The sequence below is a fragment of the Orbilia oligospora genome (genome assembly GCF_000225545.1).
Source record: "Orbilia oligospora ATCC 24927 unplaced genomic scaffold scaffold00173, whole genome shotgun sequence".
Taxonomy (NCBI): Eukaryota; Fungi; Ascomycota; class Orbiliomycetes; order Orbiliales; family Orbiliaceae; genus Orbilia; species Orbilia oligospora.
Window position 1 is genome coordinate 1,019,021 of NW_011645730.1, and position 23,044 is coordinate 1,042,064.

At 45.8% G+C, this 23,044-nt stretch overlaps 5 protein-coding genes across 5 annotated transcripts; 2 read left to right on the top strand and 3 right to left on the bottom strand.

Annotated features, from left to right (window-relative positions):
* Positions 1 to 54: 54 nt before the first annotated feature.
* On the bottom strand, positions 55 to 4,631 carry AOL_s00173g295 (uncharacterized protein; the record flags this gene model as incomplete). The annotated part of the gene is made up of 5 exons (XM_011128037.1): positions 55 to 94; positions 157 to 1,184; positions 1,247 to 2,501; positions 2,557 to 4,423; positions 4,541 to 4,631. 5 exons carry the CDS (start codon positions 4,629 to 4,631, stop codon positions 55 to 57), a joined length of 4,281 nt encoding a protein of 1,426 aa, XP_011126339.1.
* A 5,190-nt stretch (positions 4,632 to 9,821) lies between these two features.
* AOL_s00173g296 (uncharacterized protein) lies at positions 9,822 to 12,069 on the top strand (the record flags this gene model as incomplete). The annotated part of the gene is made up of 5 exons (XM_011128038.1): positions 9,822 to 10,569; positions 10,626 to 10,716; positions 10,836 to 11,885; positions 11,940 to 11,976; positions 12,037 to 12,069. 5 exons carry the CDS (start codon positions 9,822 to 9,824, stop codon positions 12,067 to 12,069), a joined length of 1,959 nt encoding a protein of 652 aa, XP_011126340.1.
* A 566-nt stretch (positions 12,070 to 12,635) lies between these two features.
* Positions 12,636 to 14,423, bottom strand: AOL_s00173g297 (uncharacterized protein; the record flags this gene model as incomplete). Its single annotated transcript, XM_011128039.1, has 1 exon — positions 12,636 to 14,423. One exon carries the CDS (start codon positions 14,421 to 14,423, stop codon positions 12,636 to 12,638), a length of 1,788 nt encoding a protein of 595 aa, XP_011126341.1.
* Positions 14,424 to 18,311: 3,888 nt separating this feature from the next.
* AOL_s00173g298 (uncharacterized protein) lies at positions 18,312 to 18,728 on the top strand (the record flags this gene model as incomplete). The annotated part of the gene is made up of 1 exon (XM_011128040.1): positions 18,312 to 18,728. One exon carries the CDS (start codon positions 18,312 to 18,314, stop codon positions 18,726 to 18,728), a length of 417 nt encoding a protein of 138 aa, XP_011126342.1.
* A 1,126-nt stretch (positions 18,729 to 19,854) lies between these two features.
* AOL_s00173g299 (uncharacterized protein) lies at positions 19,855 to 21,475 on the bottom strand (the record flags this gene model as incomplete). Its single annotated transcript, XM_011128041.1, has 5 exons — positions 19,855 to 20,808; positions 20,870 to 21,074; positions 21,157 to 21,185; positions 21,267 to 21,339; positions 21,438 to 21,475. 5 exons carry the CDS (start codon positions 21,473 to 21,475, stop codon positions 19,855 to 19,857), a joined length of 1,299 nt encoding a protein of 432 aa, XP_011126343.1.
* Positions 21,476 to 23,044: the final 1,569 nt, after the last annotated feature.

Sequence of the window (23,044 nt, forward strand, 5' to 3'; positions counted from 1 at the left end):
GTCTTAAGAAATCGAAAAGGTGAATATGTACTTCTATCGTCTATCCACCCACACTTAGAATGCATATGGGTTGATAGTGCGGGTGGTGAGGCATCTGTTGCTCACGAGTTAGTTAACACGTTACGGTGTATGAGAAAAGGGAAATAATTGACTTACGGAGGACTCTTGCTTAATTCAGCCCTCAAAATAACTGGAACCCTAGTCATCTCTTTGATGTACTGGATATAATCACTGCCATCCTCCTTTAGGCTCCAGTACGGCATCCAGAACTCCTTGGAGTTCATATTCTGTTTCTTCGTCTTATCTTTAGCAGCGGTAACTGACAACTTAGGGTCGCTTCGGGTGCGATGCGGCTGTTGCCCAAGGTTTTTGGTAGGGCTTCCGGGCATGCTTTGGGTCGGGCGGGTAGATTCCCCAGACAAAGAAACACCTCCGATGGCCTCTGCAACATCATTTTCGTCAATGTTATCGACATCATCATCGTCAAAGAGAGCATCAACGGCGTCAGCGGACAGAGTGGCGGCTTCGGTAGCGCGGCGCGCAGCCTCTTCTTTCTCTTTCTGTTGGGCGGCAGCGGCAGCGGCAGCATTGGCAGCTGCTGCGTTATGAGCTGCGCGGATGGATCCCGCATGCTTGGGACGCTCGTCTTCAGGGACAAACGAGGAGCTGGTTACACCCTTCTCCCAGTAAAGCTCAAGGACTCGCTTTTTCTTGTCGAATTCTGCTTTTTTGAGTGGGAGTTGGTCACAATGAACACGCTTCTCGAAGCCGTACTCAGGGATCAAGACATCGAACGCCGATTCGTAGACGCAGATGACAATTCCTTCGCAGATCAATTCACCACCGGCTTCCTGGCGACGGCGATCAACGACACGGCAGAGTTCAAGGTGAACGCTCTGCTCTTGTGCGTTCTTAGCGGAGTCTTTCTTAACGTTGCACTGCTCAACAGCCTTAGAAAGAGTATCAACGTCCTCGGGAATGTCTGGTGTAGTGCCATCTGGAGCATTGAGAATGGCATCGAGTTGGCGATGAACCATTATATCCGCATATCGGCGAATTGGGGAATTGAAGTGGGTAAAGATTGGAATATTCAGAGTGAAGTGAGATCGATACTCTGGCGGGACCTTAGCCGGAATGTAGTACTTGGCACGATGCATCGTCTTGATGAGCAAGGTTTCCATACCCTAAGATTTTCATGTTAGTCACTGTATACCTGTAGATTTATTGGTTGTTGAAATAAACTTACCTTGCGGATATCCTCATCTTCAACTTTGAACAAACTCTTTTGCAAGGCAGCACTGCTCGAGACGTCGATATCATAGCCGATAGCGTTCATTCTATCAGCGAAGGTATCGAGGCGACGCTTCATCGGAGTTGCATGTCGACGAAGAATGGCTTTCTCAGGGAAAGCGGCTTGTAACTTCGCAGCAACATAGGTGTTGGCCTTGATCATAAGTTCCTCAATAATCTCGTGGGAAGGAGTGGTGTTGAAAAGATTGTCTTCAACTGGAACATTTTCGTCGTCGATTTGGAAGAATAGACGAAGCGCAGGAACGGATATGTCCCCGGCTTGGAATCTGTCTTGACGGAACTTGTAGGTGATGCGTTGGAGAAGCTTGACATCCTCAATAAGACCAGCATCCAAACCACTCATGTCAATGCCATGGACGATGCTGTCGACATCTTTATACGACAACTTGCCAACACTCTTGATGATGCTCTTTCCGATCCAAGTTTCATCCTCCAACACCTGGCACGTCTCGGTATCAACCTTGATCACGACGGAAACGGTGAACCGTTCGGCCCCTGGGGCAAGGGAACAAAGACCCTCGGCAAGCTTAGGTGGCAGCATCGGGACATTCCTATTGATGAGAGAGACACCAATACCCCTCTTCTTCGCCTCACGGTCGACCAAGGAGTTAAGCTTAACAAAGTGAGCGACGTCGGTGATGTGGATACCAATCTCCATAACGCCATCACGATCCTTCCTTATGTGGATCGCATCCTCCAAGTCTTCACTACCACTTGGGTCGATCGTGAAAGTGCGAACGTCTCTGAAGTCCCTGCGTTTTGCAGCAGCTTCCCCTTCAAACTCAACGCTCCACTCATCAAAGCCAACATTCTTCAAGACAGCATCGTTGAACTCGTCGGGACCAAAATTGTTGTCTCGGAGTAAGGCGTCAGTCTCAATTTTGACATCCCCCATTTCACCAAGTTGCTCCACGAGAGTACCAAACGGATGTAACGACGTGATTGGCCAGCGTTTTATGCATGCCACGAAAATACGGTTCGCATACGCTTGATGGTTCTCAACGAAATCTTTGGGAGCTTGCTCGGTGGGAATTGCAATGAGAGGGACACGCTTATCGGTAGGTTTGAACCAAACAATCTTTGGTTTCTCTTCGCGGCGCTCAGGGGCAGCTGGACGCCCAGCAGCCTGGCGTTCCGCCTCTTGCTTCTCCTTGGTAGCCTGGGAGCTCGGGCGCAACAAACCAAGAGTACTATATGTCTGTTAGTATGTATATTGACCTAGCAATGTGAGATAGTGAGCCTTACCCAGAAAACATTTGTCCAGCCACTCTTTCTATGACGGCTACGATATGCCCAGCGTACAATGGCTTGTGTTCGTCACTAATTTCTTCTTCCTCGACGAGAAGAAGACTTTGGCCCTCAACTTCAACATCGTCATTCTTCTTTTGGGTCGGGCGTTGGCGAAGAGAGCCGCGGCGGCGGAGCCCACCACCATTGCCATCATCCTGTCCATCTCCTTGAGACGTAGAATTGCTCGGTCGATCTCCGCCAGTCCTAGTGTCGGAGATATCCTTGCGCTTCTTCTTTTCTTCTTTCTCTTTCTTCTGGCCCCAGACTTCATCGACATCCAACAACTCAACCGCGACCAAATCGCCCTCTAAAGCACGATTTCTGTCCTTGCTACCGCAAATGAAAATATCGGCATCTAACAAACCGTCTTGCGTAGCGACGTATGCATCACTGCGATTCTTCTTGTTGACACGCATGATACCAGATACAAGCTGCCCATTGCTCAAAAGAGCAGGGAGGGAAGCCTGTGGAAGGTATGGTGTAAAGAGAGTCTTTCGCTGCTGTTGCTGTTGAGCAGCCATATGATTCTGTTGGCCTCCCATGCCAACCATAGCGAGGTTGTGTCCACTAATCAAGCCCTGAGCGGCAGCTTGCTGGAGGTTAAACTGTTGCTGCTGCTGAAGCAGATTGGCATTCAACAGGGCTGGATTGACGGGATTAAACATTAATTGTGGGGCACCTGGAATTACACCGAGTGCTTGACCCGGGAATTGGAATTGTCCCATACCACCCATATTACTGATCGAACCACCACCAACAGAGGCGCGGGAGCGATGTCCTGGGGTAAAAGTATTGAGATTTTGCTGAACCTGTGGCATTGGGTCTTGCGCAGAAGGTGGGTTGGCCTGTTGACGCCAATTACCTTCAAAGTTACGCGACGGTGTACGGCCGTGCCCACCACCATACCCAGCATTGCTACTGCGACGTTCACGAGTTGGGGGGTTGTCGCTAGGTGGGGCGTTTTCATTGGTACCGGACTGAGTGGCAGGGAACTGGAAACCTCCCATCCTACCACCGGTGAGTGGTGACTTGGTATTTCCGACGGCCATGCTGTGGCTACGACCATGTCCACTTAGACGAGAGCGGGTTGGAAGACCACCGCTGACATTTCCAGAGGTAGAACTAAGGGTGGGGGTAGGAGCAGACTCTCCTTCTTTAGCAGCTCCAGCTCCTTCAGCTGAGGGCGTGGTAGCAGCTGGAGTGCCAGAAGCCGTTGCCGACTTCTCACCACCAGCGGGGAATGGGAAAGTGCTAGTTTGCGAACCACCTGGTGCTGGACTGGTACCGCCTTTACGAGCCAGCTGCGCGAGCTCGGCGGCTTTCTTGGCCTCCGGGAGAGCGAGCGAATGACGACGTTGATGACCACTACCACTACCACCAGAACGGCGAGGAAGGGTACCTCCGCCTTCGGTGCTCCGACCAGTAGAGTTGGAATGAGTTAAGCCAGGCATGGAAAATTCACCGAAGTTAGACGCACCCGAAGATGGAGCTGGTGGAGGTCCACCAGCGGGGTTTTGGCTAGCATTAGAGACGACACTTGACTGTCTACGGTTACCAGCAGGTTGCGTTGGGATCCCAGCTGGAATACCCTGCGGTTGTGGAGGTGGGAATTGGAACGCTGGTCCCTGGCCGAGGTTCGACCCCTGAGCTTGAGCAAATGCAAAAGCTTGCTGTTGTTGTTGTGCAGCGTGCTGGTTGAGGTACTGCTGCTGAGCAAGAATTTGCTGTTGCTGAGCTTGGAGTAGCTCAATCTGCTGCTGAATCGCAAGCTGCTCAACGGTAGGCAGCTGCCCAGCCTGAATACCGAGTTGAAGTTGTTGGGCTATATAATTGAAGTCCGTCAGCCGCAGGCTATCACAATGCATATCATGTGTTGTGGGTGGAGTTGCACCCCTCCTTTGATATCAACACAAGAACAGGAAGCAGCGAGGGGGCATACCCATGAACGGCGTCATCTCCGATGGAGTTCTTCTATGCCCAATGTGGAGGCGGCGCCCCCCGGGGCCGATTGGGTGATTTGATGGATCCATAATGTTCGTTTAACAGGAATTAAAGGAACGTTCGAATCGAAGCTATGAGAAGGATAGTTGTGAATTGCGTGATGGCTATCTTATTTTTTTTTTCTGGGTTTTTGTTGATAGAGACTATATTCTAGGGAAGGACCAGAGGAGACGACGCAACGTTAGCAATCTTGATGCCACGAGTGTCACATTGCAAGAGTTTAACAGCAAGCGACACCTTTCGTTGAGGTACAACTGCGATATCAAGCTCGAGAATCAATTACGGGGAGAGCAGCACTTGAGACAGTAGAACCGACGTTTGAGAGGGTCGGACACTGGTGACACTCGGAAGAACGCCGTATCCTCAAATTCGTCACAAAGAGGGGTAAACTTCACCTACCAGTCTTAACTAACAGCAAGAGGAAAAGACAAAATGCTTGCTAAAGGATCGCTAGCAGAGCTATCAAGTTGATTGAAAGGTAGCGTGATGGCTAGGTTGTCTCAAAATGTTCGGGATAAGGAAGTCGTGCGTAAATGATCGTATACGCGTCGTCAGGAAGAGAGAAATCGTTCTGATATGTGGTGAAGACCACAGCTACGTGAGAAGATCAGTGTGAGTCGAAACCCCTGGAGGGAATCGAGGATTGAAGATGAGGCGAACTAAGGAATGGGTGAAGGGAGGAAAGAGGGGTTAGGAAGTTGAAGATAGATGGTGCAGGGAGGGAAAGAAGGGATGAAGAACCAGGGCAGGCGGGAAACCAGTAAAAAGAAGGTTTCCTGTAGGCCAGAGACGTAACTCGATCATAAGCCTGCCAGCCGTGGGGGAACGAAAGCACGTAACAGAAAGCGGCCAACAGGAAGTAGCCGAGATTCAATGGCCTGGACGGAAAATGCCTGCCCGGGTATGCAGCATGGCGGGTACAGTTTCAGCAGGATTAACGGGAACTATCAGGAGTAAACTCACCCTCAAAATCGGATCGCACACTGCAGATGCAAGCAAGCAAGCAAAGAAGAAAGAAGACAGATATATCTCCAAGCACCAACGGGATGGAGAATTTGTCTGCTTGAAAAAGAGGCACAAGCAGAAAAGTCAGAGGCGAGAGAATTGCGGGGTTTCAGAGGCTATGCCGAAGCGAGGAATGAAGGGAGAAGGTTTCGTCCGTGGAAAGGTGGCGGCAACTGCAAAGCACCAGCAGGGGTGAACCAGCAGCGGTGCCGAGACCCTCGTTCAAATATGCAATGCACGGACTTGGGTATCAACAGAAAATGGGAAGCACGGTAAGGATACAATCCTTGAAAAGATAGTGGAATTGGCCCAGATTTCGACTGATATCTTGATCAGGGCACCATTACAAAAATACAAAGTCAGTCTAATTCACCATGAAAAAGCCGTTTTGCGTTGGTAAGGGGCTGAAGCATACGTACCAACCAAAGGCGTGACGTGAGATGTCTTGGCTTTGATATCCGGGAGCGGTGTTGAGACAGACCCGACGAGGGGACGATAGATTGCGCTTGACCTGTGGCTAGCACGAGGTATCCTTTCGCTGCGGGCGAGGTATCCAGCAGGCAGGCAAGTTACACCGGATCTCACGTTGCCGTCGATTGGCCTGAGCCAATTGCGAGGCAGTGAGCCAGGAATAGCTGGCAGGCGTGGTATGCGTATTGATTTAGTAGGGGTGTGAAAAAACGAGTAAGATATACTTAGAATAGTACTTGGTAGCAGTTTCTACACGATGATGACGAAAACGGGGTAGCGGAACAAGAAGGAAACGGTTTGAAAAGTGCTAATGCTTTGTTTTATATCATAGACAATGGTACGAGAGGTAAGAGGGAGTCGGAGATGGGAGATGATTATGACGATGATGATATCGATGGTGATGATGAACGGAAGGATGAGGTAGAGATAGGTTGACGGAAGGTAGGTGACAGGAAGAAGGAGAAGAGAATCAGAAGAAGAAGGGAAAGAAAGGCCTTTACATTATTATTTTTCTTTTAGCAAAATATATTAATAATTAATAATATAGGTAACAGGGTTGTTTACAGAATAAATATATGGCGATATATAAGTAAGTATTTATATTTGGTCTCGAGATTGAGGTTATAACCGCCAACCGGGCGTTGAGGGTCTACGTGGTACACGCCCAAACGGACTCAGAACTATGACCACATCCAGCAGTACAGGTAACACCTAGGTATCCAGGTACTTACTTATAAACACAACATGGGATGTTTTTCCGGAGCCGACGTTGTCGTTGTTGATAGATGTACATGTACCGGTACCTGGTTTCACCTCTTGACCTTTGAGCTAGTCTCGAAGCCAGCTGCAGGCGCACCGAGTCAAAATTCAGGAGGATAAGTACTTGCTTGATCTAGGTACGAGACCGGCTTGGTCTTTTTCACGTATTAAGTGTAGAGCACGTCTGAAGATATCGATATCAGCAACCGAAATTGTGATAGCTAAGTACTAGGTAAGTACCTATCATAATATTAGGTAAGTACTTCGTAGAGAATGCAAATGGGTTTGATCAACATTCACTGGTATCTTTTCGAGCATATGCATATGCACTAGCTGTTGCTTCGAATATAGTTCTAGGCCAGTCTAACCTACGGCTACAGCTACGTATACATGCTACACAATACCTTTTCAACCAATACTAGTACTACTAATATATTCTAATATCTATTGATATTGAACACATCTCAAAGAATTTCGTTAGCTATGAGAGAGGGGCACCGGCACCATTATCTTCTAAAAACATGATCGATGGTAAGTGTATGGCAGTTTAATATAATACCCGTAGATTATTATCTCAGGCGCCTCGGATCCCTTGATAGCTTATCGATTATAAGTATATACCAGTTACTACCTACTTAGATACATGTACATACCCTCTAGATCTCATATAATAAGTTGTGACACATGGCTATTAATATCCAATGCTACTCCGTATGGTGGAATTGATGCTTTGCGTTGCAGATATCCTTCAGGACCCACCTTGCGATATCTGAAACAATTGGCACCGCAGTCTTCGGATTCCGTTACATTGCGTCGTCACCCTGAAAGGGCTTGGAGTTTTTCCGGCCTTTAAATTTGACTCCGGCTACCAACCCTCGAGATTATCTACGCGCAAACCGGTTCTACGCGGATTGATACTTTATATAAACCCTATTTTACGGGCTTGCGGACGGAAATCGTACCGACCTTCTGTTCTCGTCATTCATGCGAGTGGTTTGTGTAATGGCGCCGACCAATATATTAATAGCTAATCGGTTCTGGGCCCCATTCCTAGAAGCCGCTAGGATACCCACTTATTAAAATTCTTAGGTACCTAAGCGAAGTACCAGATATTCTATGCAAGGACTTACTTACTTACTTACTTACTTACTATCAATATAATATGCATATGGCGTATCAAATGTTGAAGTGTGTCAAAGTCTAGGGAGTATTCAGCTATAATCGATTGGATTCGATTCACAGTCTCGGGCGCTTTATAGTCTTATGAGCTTCACATAGTATAGTGTCCAGAAGGCATTTACAGTCCCACAGTTTTAACTCTAGCGCCTTTTATTATAAATCCGAATCTGAGGCTATATATAAGAGTTAGTCTTGAGGCCGTAATATATAACAGGTTATTGCCTCAAAGTTCAATTGGGTCAATGGCTGAATACCACAGTATACGTATACGTGGTTTCTCTGTAACTCTGCGAATTGATTAACTGGTGATTCGGTAAAGCCTTAAGGTAAGAGACCAGAGGGATAATTATTTGCGCAGTGCACGTGGTCTACGTGGATCTACCATGTTCTCGTGACTCTTCCTTCGAATTATGTCGTGGCCCATTGCATTGCTGAGATTCTGGGATCGAAGTTCGGTCAGCGCCACATACACATACACATACACATACACATACACATACACATACACATACGCATTAGCCACATATGAACGCCACAACCCGCTCGGATCTCATATTCGAATCCATGTTATCTTCCCGCTGCTTCGCCAATGTGAAATAAGAGTTTTCAATGAGGAAAGGCGAGATGTTGACCTAAACACCAATGGGTTTCGTTCCTGTGATATCATAATCACCATCCAGCCTTTGTATCTGCCTCTTCGAGCCACTAAACTGCGCCCCGCTATCTCGCTTAGTATGGGCCTGTCACATCCATCCAATGATAACCCCGGTAATCCCTTGTTGAGAGGCTCGTGTCGGGTAGCTAAGAGTCAGAGCCTGAGGCATGCCCAAAATCTAACTATTTCGGGAAGAAGAGTGAGCCTTGAATGTCAGGCCGCCTTGGGATTCAAAGGCATTCCCAGAAAACCTCATAAAGGGACCTTGAGTCACCTTTGAACCAAAACCTCTTTCTTTCCCTCACCTCACGGCTCTTCTCTTCTCATCAATCATCAAGATTCGATCGCAAAGCATCACCAATTCCTGCGCTGTCCCCAATTGCCCTCCAAAACATTAACTTTTGCAGTTTCTACGGCCTTCCGAACACATTGGCTTCCTTCAACACAATTTCTGCAACAGATGTATCATTTCTCAGCTCAACCTTCTGAGAGTATCACATCGATTCACCAACCCGAACATTCCGCGCCTCAAGGTGCAGGGATACCCCACTCTAGCCAGCTCGGCAATTTAGAGGGGTTTAAACCCCACTATTCTGGCGATAAGTCGCGTCCTTTGAATAGGGACACCCCGAATCCCGAACCAATCTACAGTTCTAACGGGATTGGTATCAACGAGAGTGTATCTCTCTGAGAGATCCCTCGAGATCCCCCTTTCTCTGCTCAAGCAGAGAATATATTCCTTATAAAACGAATATTTGTTTTATAAGAACCTTTATTTATTGATTTTTTTTTTTGTTTTTTGAAAAAAAAAGATAAATCTCACAGGCTCGCCAATCGAGTTTGTGGATCAAAAAATTAAAAACTAACAAAACCATCTAGGAGCTATTCTCCTGCACTGTCATTGACTTCATTTTTTCGTTTTTTATTTCATTTTTTTTTTTTTTTAGCTCTTTTGATTTCGGGTTCATTTTTCTCTCTTTTGTTTCCGCTGAAGTTTGAAGTTTATGATTGAAATCTTCCTAGGAGCCCGATTTCAATTTGAGGACCTTTGGTAGACGATTTCACTTCCGTTTCTTCCGCGGCTTTCGTTCGAACGATAAGAAGAAGAAGCGTCAGCGAGTAGTTCCTGCATAGGAACAAAACCACCAAGATGGACATACCATCAGACTTTCCGGGTGCGGGCAGCTCCTCACCTTGCCCCGCCCTGGACTCTATTGCGTCTGGACCCTTTCGTGTAAACCGTAAGGAGGTCTGGATGCAGGATACCATCGATAACGTCAAGGCCAAGATTCAAGAGGACGAGCAACCCCATTGCGTATCAATGGGAACCATTCGCCCTGATAACACGGTTATGCATGGAATAAGAAAGGAGGGAAAAGACAATGGGCTAGGCGACGTGGATAAAAACTATCTAGAAGACGCCAGCTGCATCATGAGGACGAAGCATGGCAGCGACAATGGGTTCAAGAGACATTGTCTCAACGGGAAGACCATCACCCTTGATATGGCACCTGGCTACAGTCAGGGCCCGGGAGGGCCCTCAGAACAAACATCTACCACTCCCGAGAAACCGTCGCTTTTAAATCCATCGGTATTACCAGCGAGGACGGATCAGCATTGCTATTCTTCAGTTGGTGATCCCGTTCTGTCGACCATCAGCTTCTCGGCCAAACCTCTACCTTCTAACTGCGGCGTTGACGAACTTGATTGGAATTTGCCCGGCTGGACTGTGTTATACATCCAGACCATTGTGAACAATCTACTATCTCTGCGCCAGCACGTATCAAAGGTTATTGAGGACTTTCAAGAAGAAAGCACAGCCCTCCTAGCCCAGAATTCGATAGATATTTCGAGATTTCCATACCACTATCCACCATCAGCATACGTAACACATAGATGTAAGTAATTCTCGGAATTTTCTAAGTTTGATGTACTTGCTAATTATTATGTCTAGACGAACTCGTTTCCCGTCATCGAACCATACAGGAGAGTGCTACCGGCGTAGCCACCCACACTTCCAGTTTGATAGACCAAAAAGAGTCCTCGTATTCAAACTCGTCTGCATTGGTTTCGCCAGTCCCGAGATATCAGGAACATATACCTACTACTCCGAAATCTCTCGTCTTCCATGAATGGCCGGACATAACTCCCCCATGGAAAGTAGCCCCCACGAAAATAACCAATCTCAGGAAGAAATCTTCTCCAATAGCTTCTCGACAGACTTTCCAAGCTTCGACGAACAAAACTCTACAATCTCCACCCCCACACAAATCTCAAATACTCCAAACATGGAGGCCCACCATAACTTCGACCAAATCCCATTTGGCAACGATCTATTCAACTATCCACTATCTGACCCCACAATGTCCTTCGATTGGCTCAACGCCGACGATATCAATAACATCTTGAACTTCACATTCGACCAACAAACATTTACACAAACCAGAACAGGTTACCAAACAAGCGAACATACAGCACCATTGAGCCCAGCTTCGTTAGCCCCCAGTAGCAGCAACAGCTCCAAGAAAACGTCCACAAAGCGCAAACAGTCGACTACAACAGACAAAAGCATGCTCTTCTTCAACGAAAAAACGGGACTGTTATCGCCAAATATCACCAGACTCACACCATCGACGACGCAGTCCCCAAACACTAATGGTCCTCATTCGCCATCCCCAGCACCACAGGACGTTCAGCAGCAAAGCTCCCAGACATCTTCTAACGATTCTTCCTACCCACAACCTTACGTCTGTGAGCATTGCAAGGCCCCATTCAGGTTCAGCCGTGACTACTGGCAACATAAAGCCCAAGCCCACAACGACTTCCGTTTCCGATGCCAACTCGGCTGCGGCAAGGGCTTCGCCCGCCACGACAACCTCGTCCAGCACCACCGCGAATCTAAGCGTCACCGTCGAAGCCCGTCTCCTGTCATTGATGCCGAAGAATTCTCGCGCCGAAAGAAGGCGAGAAAGGCATCGTTAATGACTGTGGAGAGCGATGAGCCGCGGTTCGACTCCCCTCTCACCTCCTCCTTCGGCGGCAGCAGTGACACAGCAAGCAATGGTACTCCGAGAGATGCTGAGAACGATGCGTCAATGCATCCAGATTACCTGCGTTTGCAGCGAGACTTTGAGCTGTTGAATGCAAAGTACGAGCTGCTGAAAAAGAAGGTCAACACGCTGACAGAGGAGAAGGAGGAGTGGGAGGCTCGTGAGTATGTAAGACGGGGGCGTGGAAGGGAGTAGTTGACGGTGGGTATGGAACTTAGGGAGGATTCGTTGGAGCTCAATAATATTCAAATTGAGGTATGATATTTCCCACTATAAATCCATCAATAGGCGATCTGGTTACTAACCCCATCATAGAACTTCATATCCAAAACCCTAAAAAAACAGTAATATCCACAAATTCCTACAAAAAAAAAAGCCTCTGAAATTCCTTGCAAATATTGTACTAGTTTAATCCTCCTATTCCTTTCAAAAGTATATAGTTAACATCTCATCTATCATCTTCTCCCCTATACCCTTCTCCTCTACCCCTTCAGTCTCCACCTTTTCAGTTCATTTAGCTGCCGATTTCAGTTTTGTATCATAGCGAGCAGTCTTTTAAGCTTTATTATTATGTTTTGAAGATAGTTTAAGGGACATAGAATTACTGGAGTCAATGGAATCGAAATAACTCTCAAATACAACGACGTAATCACCGTAAAAACAGAATGTGACTTAAATAAACCAAACAGGAACAACATATCTAGATAAGGAATCAGTTGCCTTAAACTCCGATACATACAAAGCTTAGTGTGCACATGAAATAAACACGAGCACTCTATAAGCTTATCTACATCTAAACCAAAAGCGAAGGTATACATATGGTAGCCGATGTAAACAATTTAACTTCCAAGATCACGAACCGATAGCACCATCAACCTTGGCAGGTTTAGATATATCTTTCGGCGATGATGTCTTTAATTTGAACCTACGGCTCGTTTATTCAAGGATGCTTTCGAGGGAATACCTGGTTGAGACTTCGAACCATCATGGCTCTTTGGCTCCATCCCCAGTCCCGTGTCACCCCAAGCATTCAAATTTCCCGACTCGCCAGAATCCCATTCCATATCATGAACGCCATCATCCTCAGAACTTGGAAAGTCATTTTCAGCGTCATCGTCATCATCATCCTCATCATACGGGTAACCCAGGTCGTCATCATGATCAGGGTCATACTCCTCATCATCGTCATAGCGAATAGTATTCGGCCTTCCAGATCGAAAATCTTCTCCAGAATTCCAAATCCTCCTCAAACCTTTCCCAGCCACACTAGGTTGACACTCCAAAGTCCCCCATTTCTTTTGAAATATCACTCTCCCCACCGAAGCCGTGGTCCACCAAGCATTGTCGAACCCATAAGAATCATAAGTCCACGGTTCACCTTTCCCACCTTTCAACTCATCCTGCCAAGTATTCCTGTTCTTGCCAGCCACATTTTTAGTCTTCATAAAACCTTTCAACTCTCTTTTCAACATTTTATACCTCCTTGACTCAAGTTTTTCTTCCTCATCCCAGGGACGTTCTTTCCCTAATCCTCGCTCTTTCGTGGCAGGTGCTCGCCCCCCTCCGAAGAAAGCGTGTTCGGGATCTTCGACATGATTGGCAACATCATAGATATCACCAACACGACGTTCCAAGATAGAAAAACCGTTCAGCCTCATGCGTTCATAATAGTCGCAATCGGTATGATAATAAGGAATAAAAGTATCCCAAGCCCCAATATTGGCGTCCGTATCAAGTGACACAGCGACGTTAACGAGTGAAAGATGGTCGAAGCTATACCAAACAAGACCCCAACGTTTACCTTCCTTCTTCGAAGCAGCAGAGTTCATAGTCGGATACAAAGAAACAAGAGATGAAACGACGTTCTCGTAAAATGATTTATACGGGCGACGAGCTTCGTCACTGAGAGCTACTACGTCTTGATGACTCCAGAAGAAGTGAGTCCAGCCTTTATTCATGGCAGTAGATAACATGAAGTTTTGGAGCTGTGCGAAGGAAAAGAGGGTTGGTGTTCTGATAATATTGACACCGTAACGACCGCGGTAGAGGTTGTAATCGAGGTGGAACGGATTAGCGTTTGACAGTAAACCGCGGAGATTGGCGTCCATGGTTCCGGTGTTATCAATAATATAAATTTGAGAACGTGGCCAACCGGCAGCAATGTAAGAAAGGACGGTTTGTTGGAGCATCAAGTGGTTACGCCCGAAAGGAATAAACAGAGGGGTCATCGGCGACTGGGCAACAATATCGTTGGCGAGGAGTAAGGTTTTGGAATCCGTACTCATGATATTATAAGAAGGAACGACTGGAAGCCGTTTTCTGGAAAGTGGCGGCAAAAAGTATGGATCCTCGCTCCAGGTACTTTGGAACTCCGGCGATGGCGCTTTCGTGTGCGGTGTAGGGTACAAATCATGGGCGAAGCCTATAGGAGCCACTCGAGGAACCGTTGTGGTTTTATATACCGAGATAAAGTAGCCCAGTCCAATTCCGATTAGGAATATCACAGTTGAGTACCTGAATCGAGCGGTGAAACTGTGCGTAATGTACTCGTATAGCTCGACAAAGATATCGAGCCAGCATATTTTAAGATGCCTAGGTGAGTGTTTATATTTCCCAGCATATGAGCTTTTGCGCTCAGAGGTATCGCTCGCTTCTAACCGGGAGCGATTGGGCCATCTGGGCCAAGCTGCAGAGTTGGACATAATACTGATGCCGTTTTGCAGTAGCTAGTAGCTTGAGGATGTATATTGTACTTACAACCGTAAGTTCAAGACCTAAAAGTTTCAATTAATTAAATGAGGGAATACAGAATTTATAAAGCAGCAACGGTGATAGATAGATGGAAGTGCTAGGTTTATGAAGTTAAGTTATGAGTGGAATATCTTCAACATATCCGGGTACGGTAGTATCAGATCTACACGGAGAAATAGAGGACGTTTGGGCACCCTCGTCACCCTGACTATGAGAATATCCCGAGTAGTAGTCTCTATGTTATATAGACTTTTTCAGGATCCATGCGCTATACGTAGCTTCGGTTACTAACATACCTAGTGTACTTAAGTACATATTCATGCACTGTTTTTTTTTTTCGACTCGTGGCAATTTCAGGCTTTCTAACACCACCGTAGCTTAGACTTGGAACAAAATGTTGATGGCGGTGCCCATGAAACATTAGAAGATTTTGTTATATTGTTGGAGTCAAATGCAAGACGGGCAATGTACACCTGCTAAATTTCGCTTTGTAGATACGGACATATATTCTCAACCCTGCTACGAGGCAATGCAAAAAATGAAATAACATATAACTGGGAAATACTCGTGTACTTTATCCACCACAGAATGTGTACGTACCATGAAACATATATTGTTGCCGATCCTAAAGCCTAGCTTTCCGCGTTAACGTTAACTCTAGTCGGTGTTACAAATACCTGTAGTACGCTGGTGGTGTTTCTAGAATTCTGCGCATGTATATCTCTATAGCGAAAGATCGTTAGGCTTCGTAATTAGTATTCTATAACACCATGTGGAAGCTGTACATGCGTGTAACGTTGAAAGTTGCGAGTATACGTAAATATTGTAATGGGCACTCTAAGCTATGGATACTAGCTTTAGTACTTATAACATATGTATGTTCTACCGAAGGGACTAGACACATGAACTAATATTATAGCTAATTAAAATACTTTGGTGATGAGCTACAATAAAACCAGCTTTTAAATTTTGAGCATAAGTCAGATTAACTGAAAGCATGAATAGTGTAACATCTTCGCTTTCCATGGTCCAACTTAGAACAAGCGACTAAAACCTGTTGTTCTGGGCCAGAAACAGTAGGCTTTGCATTTGGGCCTTTCAATTGATCGAACTTACCATTACAGTAGGTTTTCGGTGGCTAGCTAAAGCTATCTTGTTATATTCCTCCTTGGTTTCTTTTTTCTATTGTTCTTCTAATTTTAGAGGCCCTAGAGATATTACGCTAAGGAAGTGATATGTTTGAGCGGGTCAGTGCCAGCGCGGCGGCGCGTGCTCGACTTCCAAAATTACAACCGAATTGTAATAGAAACAAGCCGTCCGCTTTGAATGCGACCTCACTTTTTTCGTCAAGCACTATGGAGTGGATTGTAATAAGTACAAAATAGCTACCAAGTAGCCATCGCGATGTCTGTAACATACAAGGATCGCAATATATCGAACGAGATACATACTTAAAAAGAGGTTATGTAATTACCCTAGCGTACTCGATCGCCGACCTGATTTTTACAAAATTACTCACTTGCAACCGCTACCCAACTATTGCGTCGGCACGGCCTCTAGTATCATGCATGCATCAAACGCAACCTCATTCGCTCTGGGCATTGATCGGACAGCCACCAACAAATAAATTGCTTGTTGCAATTAGCACGTGCCACCGCGCCAGATGGAAGTAGCTACGCCTACATTGATTCCTTTGGAAGTTGAAACGCAACCTGATCTTAACCAGGCTATGTATATTCGCGAGAGCTTGACAACTAGGTTGTTATGAGCAACAAGACGTGGCAGAGGAGGCTGAGAACAAAAAAAGTTGAATGTTGAAGGGCTAGCTATAGCGGTTAAATTCACCATCTTTTTTTTTTTGTCTATTGTCATTTCGGTGGACTCGATCGTCCATGATTGCACTGGTCAGGAGGTGAAGATTGGCGCCATGCATACGAAGAACCGTAGTAGCTATAACTAGGTATGGGGGGGTGTTTTTTTTTTTGGTAGTCGAGTGATCATTATAGCTGTAGCGAGGCCGGAGAAACCACTAGAACCTCATCGCGCTCTGAGGCATTCCATGCATCATGACTGACATGGTCCCCGGTACCGTTCCGCACAACTCAAGGGTTAGCTATGTATCGCACGGCAGGTGAGCCAAGAAAGCGAGGGAAAGCGTCGTAACACTCAGCATTTATTAAGATATTCGTCAAGGGGTGTCAAGACGACCTGCATACAAAGAAATCGTCGATGAGTATTGGCGGCTTGACTATCGGACGCTCAAGGAGGCCTAGTTAAGTCGTACCGGAATCCAGGAGAAGGATGGCATATTAGCTTACAAGCTGTTGTGTATCATATTTTTGGATGACGAGAGACTCTTGATCCAAGAACAATTCAGGTCTGAAATAATCGCTGCCTCTGATTGGTCGGGCCTGCATATTGTCCTGAATTTTCGAAGTTTTGGACAGGGATCTGTGAAGGTATATCGATCAGGTAGTTGTCGTAGTCTTCGAGCAGCGCTCCCCTGAAGACAGAAGATAAAAAGGGCATAGATAGCACCTCCAGACTAAAAGGTCTTTTGAAAAAAATATTTTTTCCTCAAGCCCAAACGGTTAAAAGATCTAGCATCGGTTACAATTTTCTCTCTCTGCCCATCGGGCCACTGTGCCTTGGTGTGCATGCTTATACTATATCCATTCGAATTTACTTGGCTCTATAAAATACCACACAACGCAATTCATATTGCATTAGGTTGGGTCGTTTGGGGTCTCAAAGCCGGGTCTTAATCTTAGTCTCGATACTTTCGGGCTTTGATCCAGGCCAGACGGAGGCTCTTTAAGCCCGGCCTATCCTTACTTTTTATATCTTTATCCCCTCTACGCCATCAAGATATCCGATTTTGGTATCCACTATCCTCTAGTTCACGATTCTGATTATCTACCAGAACAACTCGACCTTAACCTATATAGCTGGGAATACCAAACCAACTTCAGAGGCCTAGATAATTTTGTTGATCAAAAGCTTGGTGAGGGGCGACATTCGCACCAGCTTAACGCTTCATTTGAAGTCAACAGCCACTGTTCCCCAGTAACTCCGCCTTCCTCCGCTTTTACCTCTATCATATCCAACGAATTCCACTTCCTCAGTGATAGTCCAGCCCTTCTGGAAACCAATAGTGGTTAGTAAATAATTAATTAAGATAATCTAACATTTTAAAGTACCGAATTAAGTCGGTGCTGGTATGCCGGAGTTATTTTGGCTAACCTTGATATCAAATTGTATATAGATAATTTCGATCTTAGCCGGCCTGCTTTACCGCAGTTCACCTCCCAGCACCAGCTTGATCGCTATCTCTTCTGGCTACAATACTATACCGAAGATCATCAAGATGGCTTCACCAATCGATGGAATTTCTTCGAGCAGCTCATTGAACACTCTGGGGCCGGACGGCTCCTTGGGTCGGATATGAAATCCCCTCCCACCTACCCCATCGCAAGCCCAACAGAAACTGGTATGAATCCACTCCCCCATAACTCTAATGCTGTCGGGCTAACAATCCCTCTTATCTCAAGCCGCTAGTCCCATCACTCCTTTAAACGATAACACACCTTCCCCGCAAATATATCCTCTTCTTACTTATGTAACCTCTAATAATTTTGACATTTCTGGGGGTGTGGTGCCCAGCCCTCCGATGACCTCGCCAACTTTGTCCCCAACGAACTCTATTTTTCCCTTTTTTAACCCTAACGGACACGATGGAAGCCCGGAATCGCAATCGGAGCTCACGAACGATGAAAATTTCAAGCTGAAAGTAACTGATGTTCAACACCAAATCAAAAAAAATCAGTCTTAAAGAAGCCATGGAAAATCGTTCCAAGCGCCGAGCCAAGAAAAAAACTGCCAAAAAAGCCACCAAGCGAAGTAATAAGAAAGTGGCAGCAGATATATGCCGGGTTGAGAAGAATGCATCTGGTCTTAAACCTCGGAAAAACCGTACACTCAAGTGTCCAGAACCAGAATGCAAATCAAAACCATGGAGCAATCAGAAAATGTTCCAGGACCACCTCGCCGAGCACGATATTCGGTATTTTGTTTGCGAATTGTGTGATAAAGATTTCCCAAGGTTTGATAATGCTGTTGGCCACCTTTTAACAAGCAAGAAATCGACACATATCGAAAACCGAGAAAATCTTTGTGCAAAAAAAAGGTTCGAAAAACAGTTGGAGATAAACTCACAATCGTCGGAATCACCTACACCGTCCTCCACCTCCTTCTAAATACCTCCTCCGGATCCACACCCTCTAAAAAATGACAATCATTCAACCCTCTCTCCTTTCCTTCTGCATATTTCGATCATTTTTGTCATTTGTGATTTTCCCTGTCTCTCCTTTATATCATTTTGAGAATATTGAACATTTTTGGTAATCTATGCTTCTTCTTCTCGTCTTTCCTTATTATCCCCTTTTTACCCCAAAGCTCCTGCCCTCTTTCTGATACATGTCCTCACCTGTCTATTTCAAATTTACATTTTATATTTTATACATACAGAAGATGAGATAGTATATCATCATCACAAAATCCTGTACCCCCAATACACATTCCTAGCACCCTTTCCGAGCCACAACGGCCGTCCTTTCGCCCCTGGACACGCACAGCCGGGTGTGGCAAGGTACTGACAAGCAGTTTCTACGGGCCGAAAAAATACCTCAAGGTCAGAGCGGCCTAAGGTAGGTGACTTCGGAGATCTAGCTCCTCTACAAGAATAACGATAACGGTAGGGGCTAGATCAGTGGTGTTAGGACCTGACGGGGGGCTACATCAGCGATAAAATGACATGATCACGTATATCATGTCATTTTATCGCTGATTTAGCCCCCCGTCAGGTCCTAACACCACTGATCTAACTTTCTATACATCTAGGTTTTTACCTAGTATCACATTCATAGCTATTATACCGAAGTCACTCGGTTCTGTTATTTTACAGCTAGTCGTATGATGCTACTACAAACAAAGACAGTGTTTTTTATTTTACATGTATCTAGAACAGATATCCTTGGATGACAATGTTAATGCAGAGCTTTTACACCCGCCCGGATTTCTCCTTATATAAACACCTAGGTCCTGATCGTAAGTACTGCCGTGAATAAGGGTTTTCTAGAATGAAATCGCAATTTTGCATATTTGTATTTATATATATAATATACACATATTACTATTGAACGCCCAAGAAGGGTAAAACTCTTAAGATCTTGTATAATCAGGCCCTCCACTTTAAACCTGAAGAGCTCTCTATCTACGCCATCCGTCGACTCGATCGATCATTGAACCGCCTTACGTCTAATGGTACTAGGGAAAAAAAAACACACAAGGCTCTCAACATATCACCCAAAAAAGTCTACCACTTTACAAGTAAATCCTCCGAATCATCTCCTTCCCAAACCTATCCAGATCAGGGCTTTGCACCATTTGCCTGATTCTGTTCCCCCATAACGGATGCAGCCACCCATCACAATCCCCTTCTACCTCCTCAGCCCCTGCCATCTCCTCGAGCGTTGGTTTCTTCCTTGTCCTTCTATCGACCACATACATGCCTCTAGTCCATTGACCAGAAGAATCTATTCTAATATCTCTATCTTCAACTGCCTTCCACCCTGCAATGTGTTTAGTAATCATATACCACACGCAAAGCGGATCATGTAATGAAATATCCACATCTTGAATCCTCTTCTGGGAGGAACCAGCTTCAGCAGCATACAAAACCTCCATCTTACGGAAGGTGGCATGTATAAATACATGGCTCCACTGTGCCAATGGACTTCCTTCGTCTCTAAGGCTATCAGTAACGCTATTGAACTCTGCTTCGTTAAGGAGATGCATTGTTGTGATATCCAACGGGAAGATTGTTAGTTTTAGTTTTGATGAGAGGCTCTCTGGGTAAGCCTTCAAAGATTTACAAGGTGGAAGGGTGCTCTTGGGAGAAGGGCTGGTAAGAGCGAACACTCGAGCTGCCGCAACTGCATCAGCGTAGGCATTAAACTCGGCATTTGGAGTGACGTTTCCTTCCATATCGATAGTGCCGGACATGATCACTACCTCTTTTGCGAGAAGGAAAGTTTCTGGATCGTGTGCCGCAGCCAATGCCAGATTTGTCAGAGGGCCGACGGCAACTATAGTGACTGTATGAGGAGGGTTTTTCTTGAGCTGAGACAATATCTCAAGGTAGGCTGGCGACGAAGAGGGTGTGAAGAGAGCCTCGTGAGGAAGAGGGATAGGGTTTTCTGGTGGAATTGGAGTAGAGGATGCTGAAGGCGAGTGAAATAAATGGCGGAAGAGTTCCTCGGGAGTAAAGTGTGGTGCCTGGGCAAGGCATTAGCGGGCGTCCACATGCAGTTCCTTCCATAGGTATCATGAAACATACCTTAGCATGAACTCCACCGAGACCGTCGATTCCATGGAAGTAGTCAGCCATAAGTAGTTGCTCATCTAGTGGCTGCTCTGCTCCTACTGCTAGAATTGGCTTGTACTTTCGCAGAGACTCATACCCCAATGGCTTCCCGTTGGCCTTTCTCCAGGCCAATTCCTTTTCAAGGACATGGAATAGAGAGATAGCATTTCTCAAGCAGCTAAAGATTTATCAGCATCACTAGCTCAAGATTTTAAGGGGCCCCCTCCCGAGTTAACACCTAGGGTTTCACATTGACATACTTCTCAACGTCAATATTGCCGAATGTAAGCTATACATTTGAACGGCCGGTGTTAGCGCTCGGAAAGCCCATAGAATAATCGATTGCGCGAATCTTGAGATATAAGCTTACCGACACAAGCAAGAGCTCAATCTCCTCCGCGGACGCAGATAACGCCAATAGCAGCGCGAGGATATCGTCCACACTATATATCGAAACAGGACACAAACGCACCGATCATAGCTAAGTCAGTAACACAATACCCTATGACTCCCCGCCCCCTACTGTGGTACGTGTACCTACCCAGGATCAGTATCTATAATAATCTTTTCAGGAGCCATCTTGGTTTATCCGCGAGCGCAATGTTGATGTTGATTCTATGCTGTAGGATACTCGAATCGAAAGCTTAGCTTAGCCCCGAATTCGAACCGAGCTTTTAACGTTTTCTAGGCCAGATTGGATTAGGTAAAGACATGCTACAAGCGGCGTTTGCCGACGTTGTGTTGGAGATTAGATATGGACTGTGTTGCTGACGCTTAACTAATTCGCATCGAGTTCTCGTTTGCGATATCGCGATGATAAATGTACATGCGCACTTGTACGAGAACTCGGCTGGTGAAGTGCCCGACTGGATTTTTTGTCAAATCAAATCGCAAGGCGGCGGCTCCGCTTTTGCAAATACATCTTCATTTCTTTTTCCCGAGCACCGTGCAGCCATTAGTCGAACGGACGAGATTTTTTTTCGAAGACATGCAGCGAGGCGTTGCAAACTGACCAAGGAGATTAATGGATAACCGATCTCTTAAGTCATATCCCTGACCAAAACACGCTACAAACGAGCTCCAAAATGCAGGTATTCGTGTCGTGGCTCATATTGGGCTCTCAGAACTGCGATGCTGACGCAGTGTCCGCGGTGCGATTAATTTTGATGCAGCCCTTATCCAATCAGTAGCGGATTTCACATTGCGTTTTTGGTCGAATACGAGGGCGCAAGCGGTAGAATCCTTATCAGCCGTAGTTGGTGCGCAATATATCTGTTCATTTTGTGACTAGCCGCGCTACCCACGGTGAAAATCCCGATAGCCAATTGTATCATGAAATGGGTCGAGATTAGAGAAAGGGTGTGTAGAAAATCGGAAAGGCTGAAGCGGGGTTGTGTTCATGGATGACTGTGCAATTGCAGTATTGATGGGACATCGATCCGATCAAAAGCTATAAATCTGGCTCTTCTTGTCTTCTTTTGACTCTTAATCTTTGACCTGTCCTCGATCAGCTTTCTAAACCAGTCAAGTAAACCGTCTAATTTGACCTCTAATTTATATATATACCGTCGTCCTGTTGTCGTCCCTACTGCACGAGTTTGTTACCGCGCCTTTGCTAAATCACATTTGCCCCCGAAAATATAAACATGCAGATTCTAAAGCCTTTAATGGGTGAATCTTCTGGTTTTGACGTCTTTTCGCATATATCAGGTATTGAACCCCTCCTTGGATTCATTAGGTTCATTATAGATACCATTTCAGTCATAGAATTAAAGATAGTAAATATCGATCAGTTGATTATTGTACTAAAGACTCAATCTCTAGATGTACCTTGGGAGACCAGCACTTCATTAATATCGGATACCAGCACTCCTATCGACTTTATCACGCAAACCTCTCCCCAGGTAGAGGTAATATTCGAATATACCTCCATTCTCAAATTCTCTATCGAAATACTAGTCGAAACGCCCACAGAAACCCTACGTAGTACCTTACTCCAAACTCTTCGTCGAATCACCAATCCTCAAGCCATCTCATTTCCAATAAACCTCGCTGAAACACTTCGTTCAGCTCTCATCCTCCGGTGCTACTTTCACATATCTCAGGGTCTGTCTAACTACCCTCTTGAGGAGATCTCCCTCATGCCAC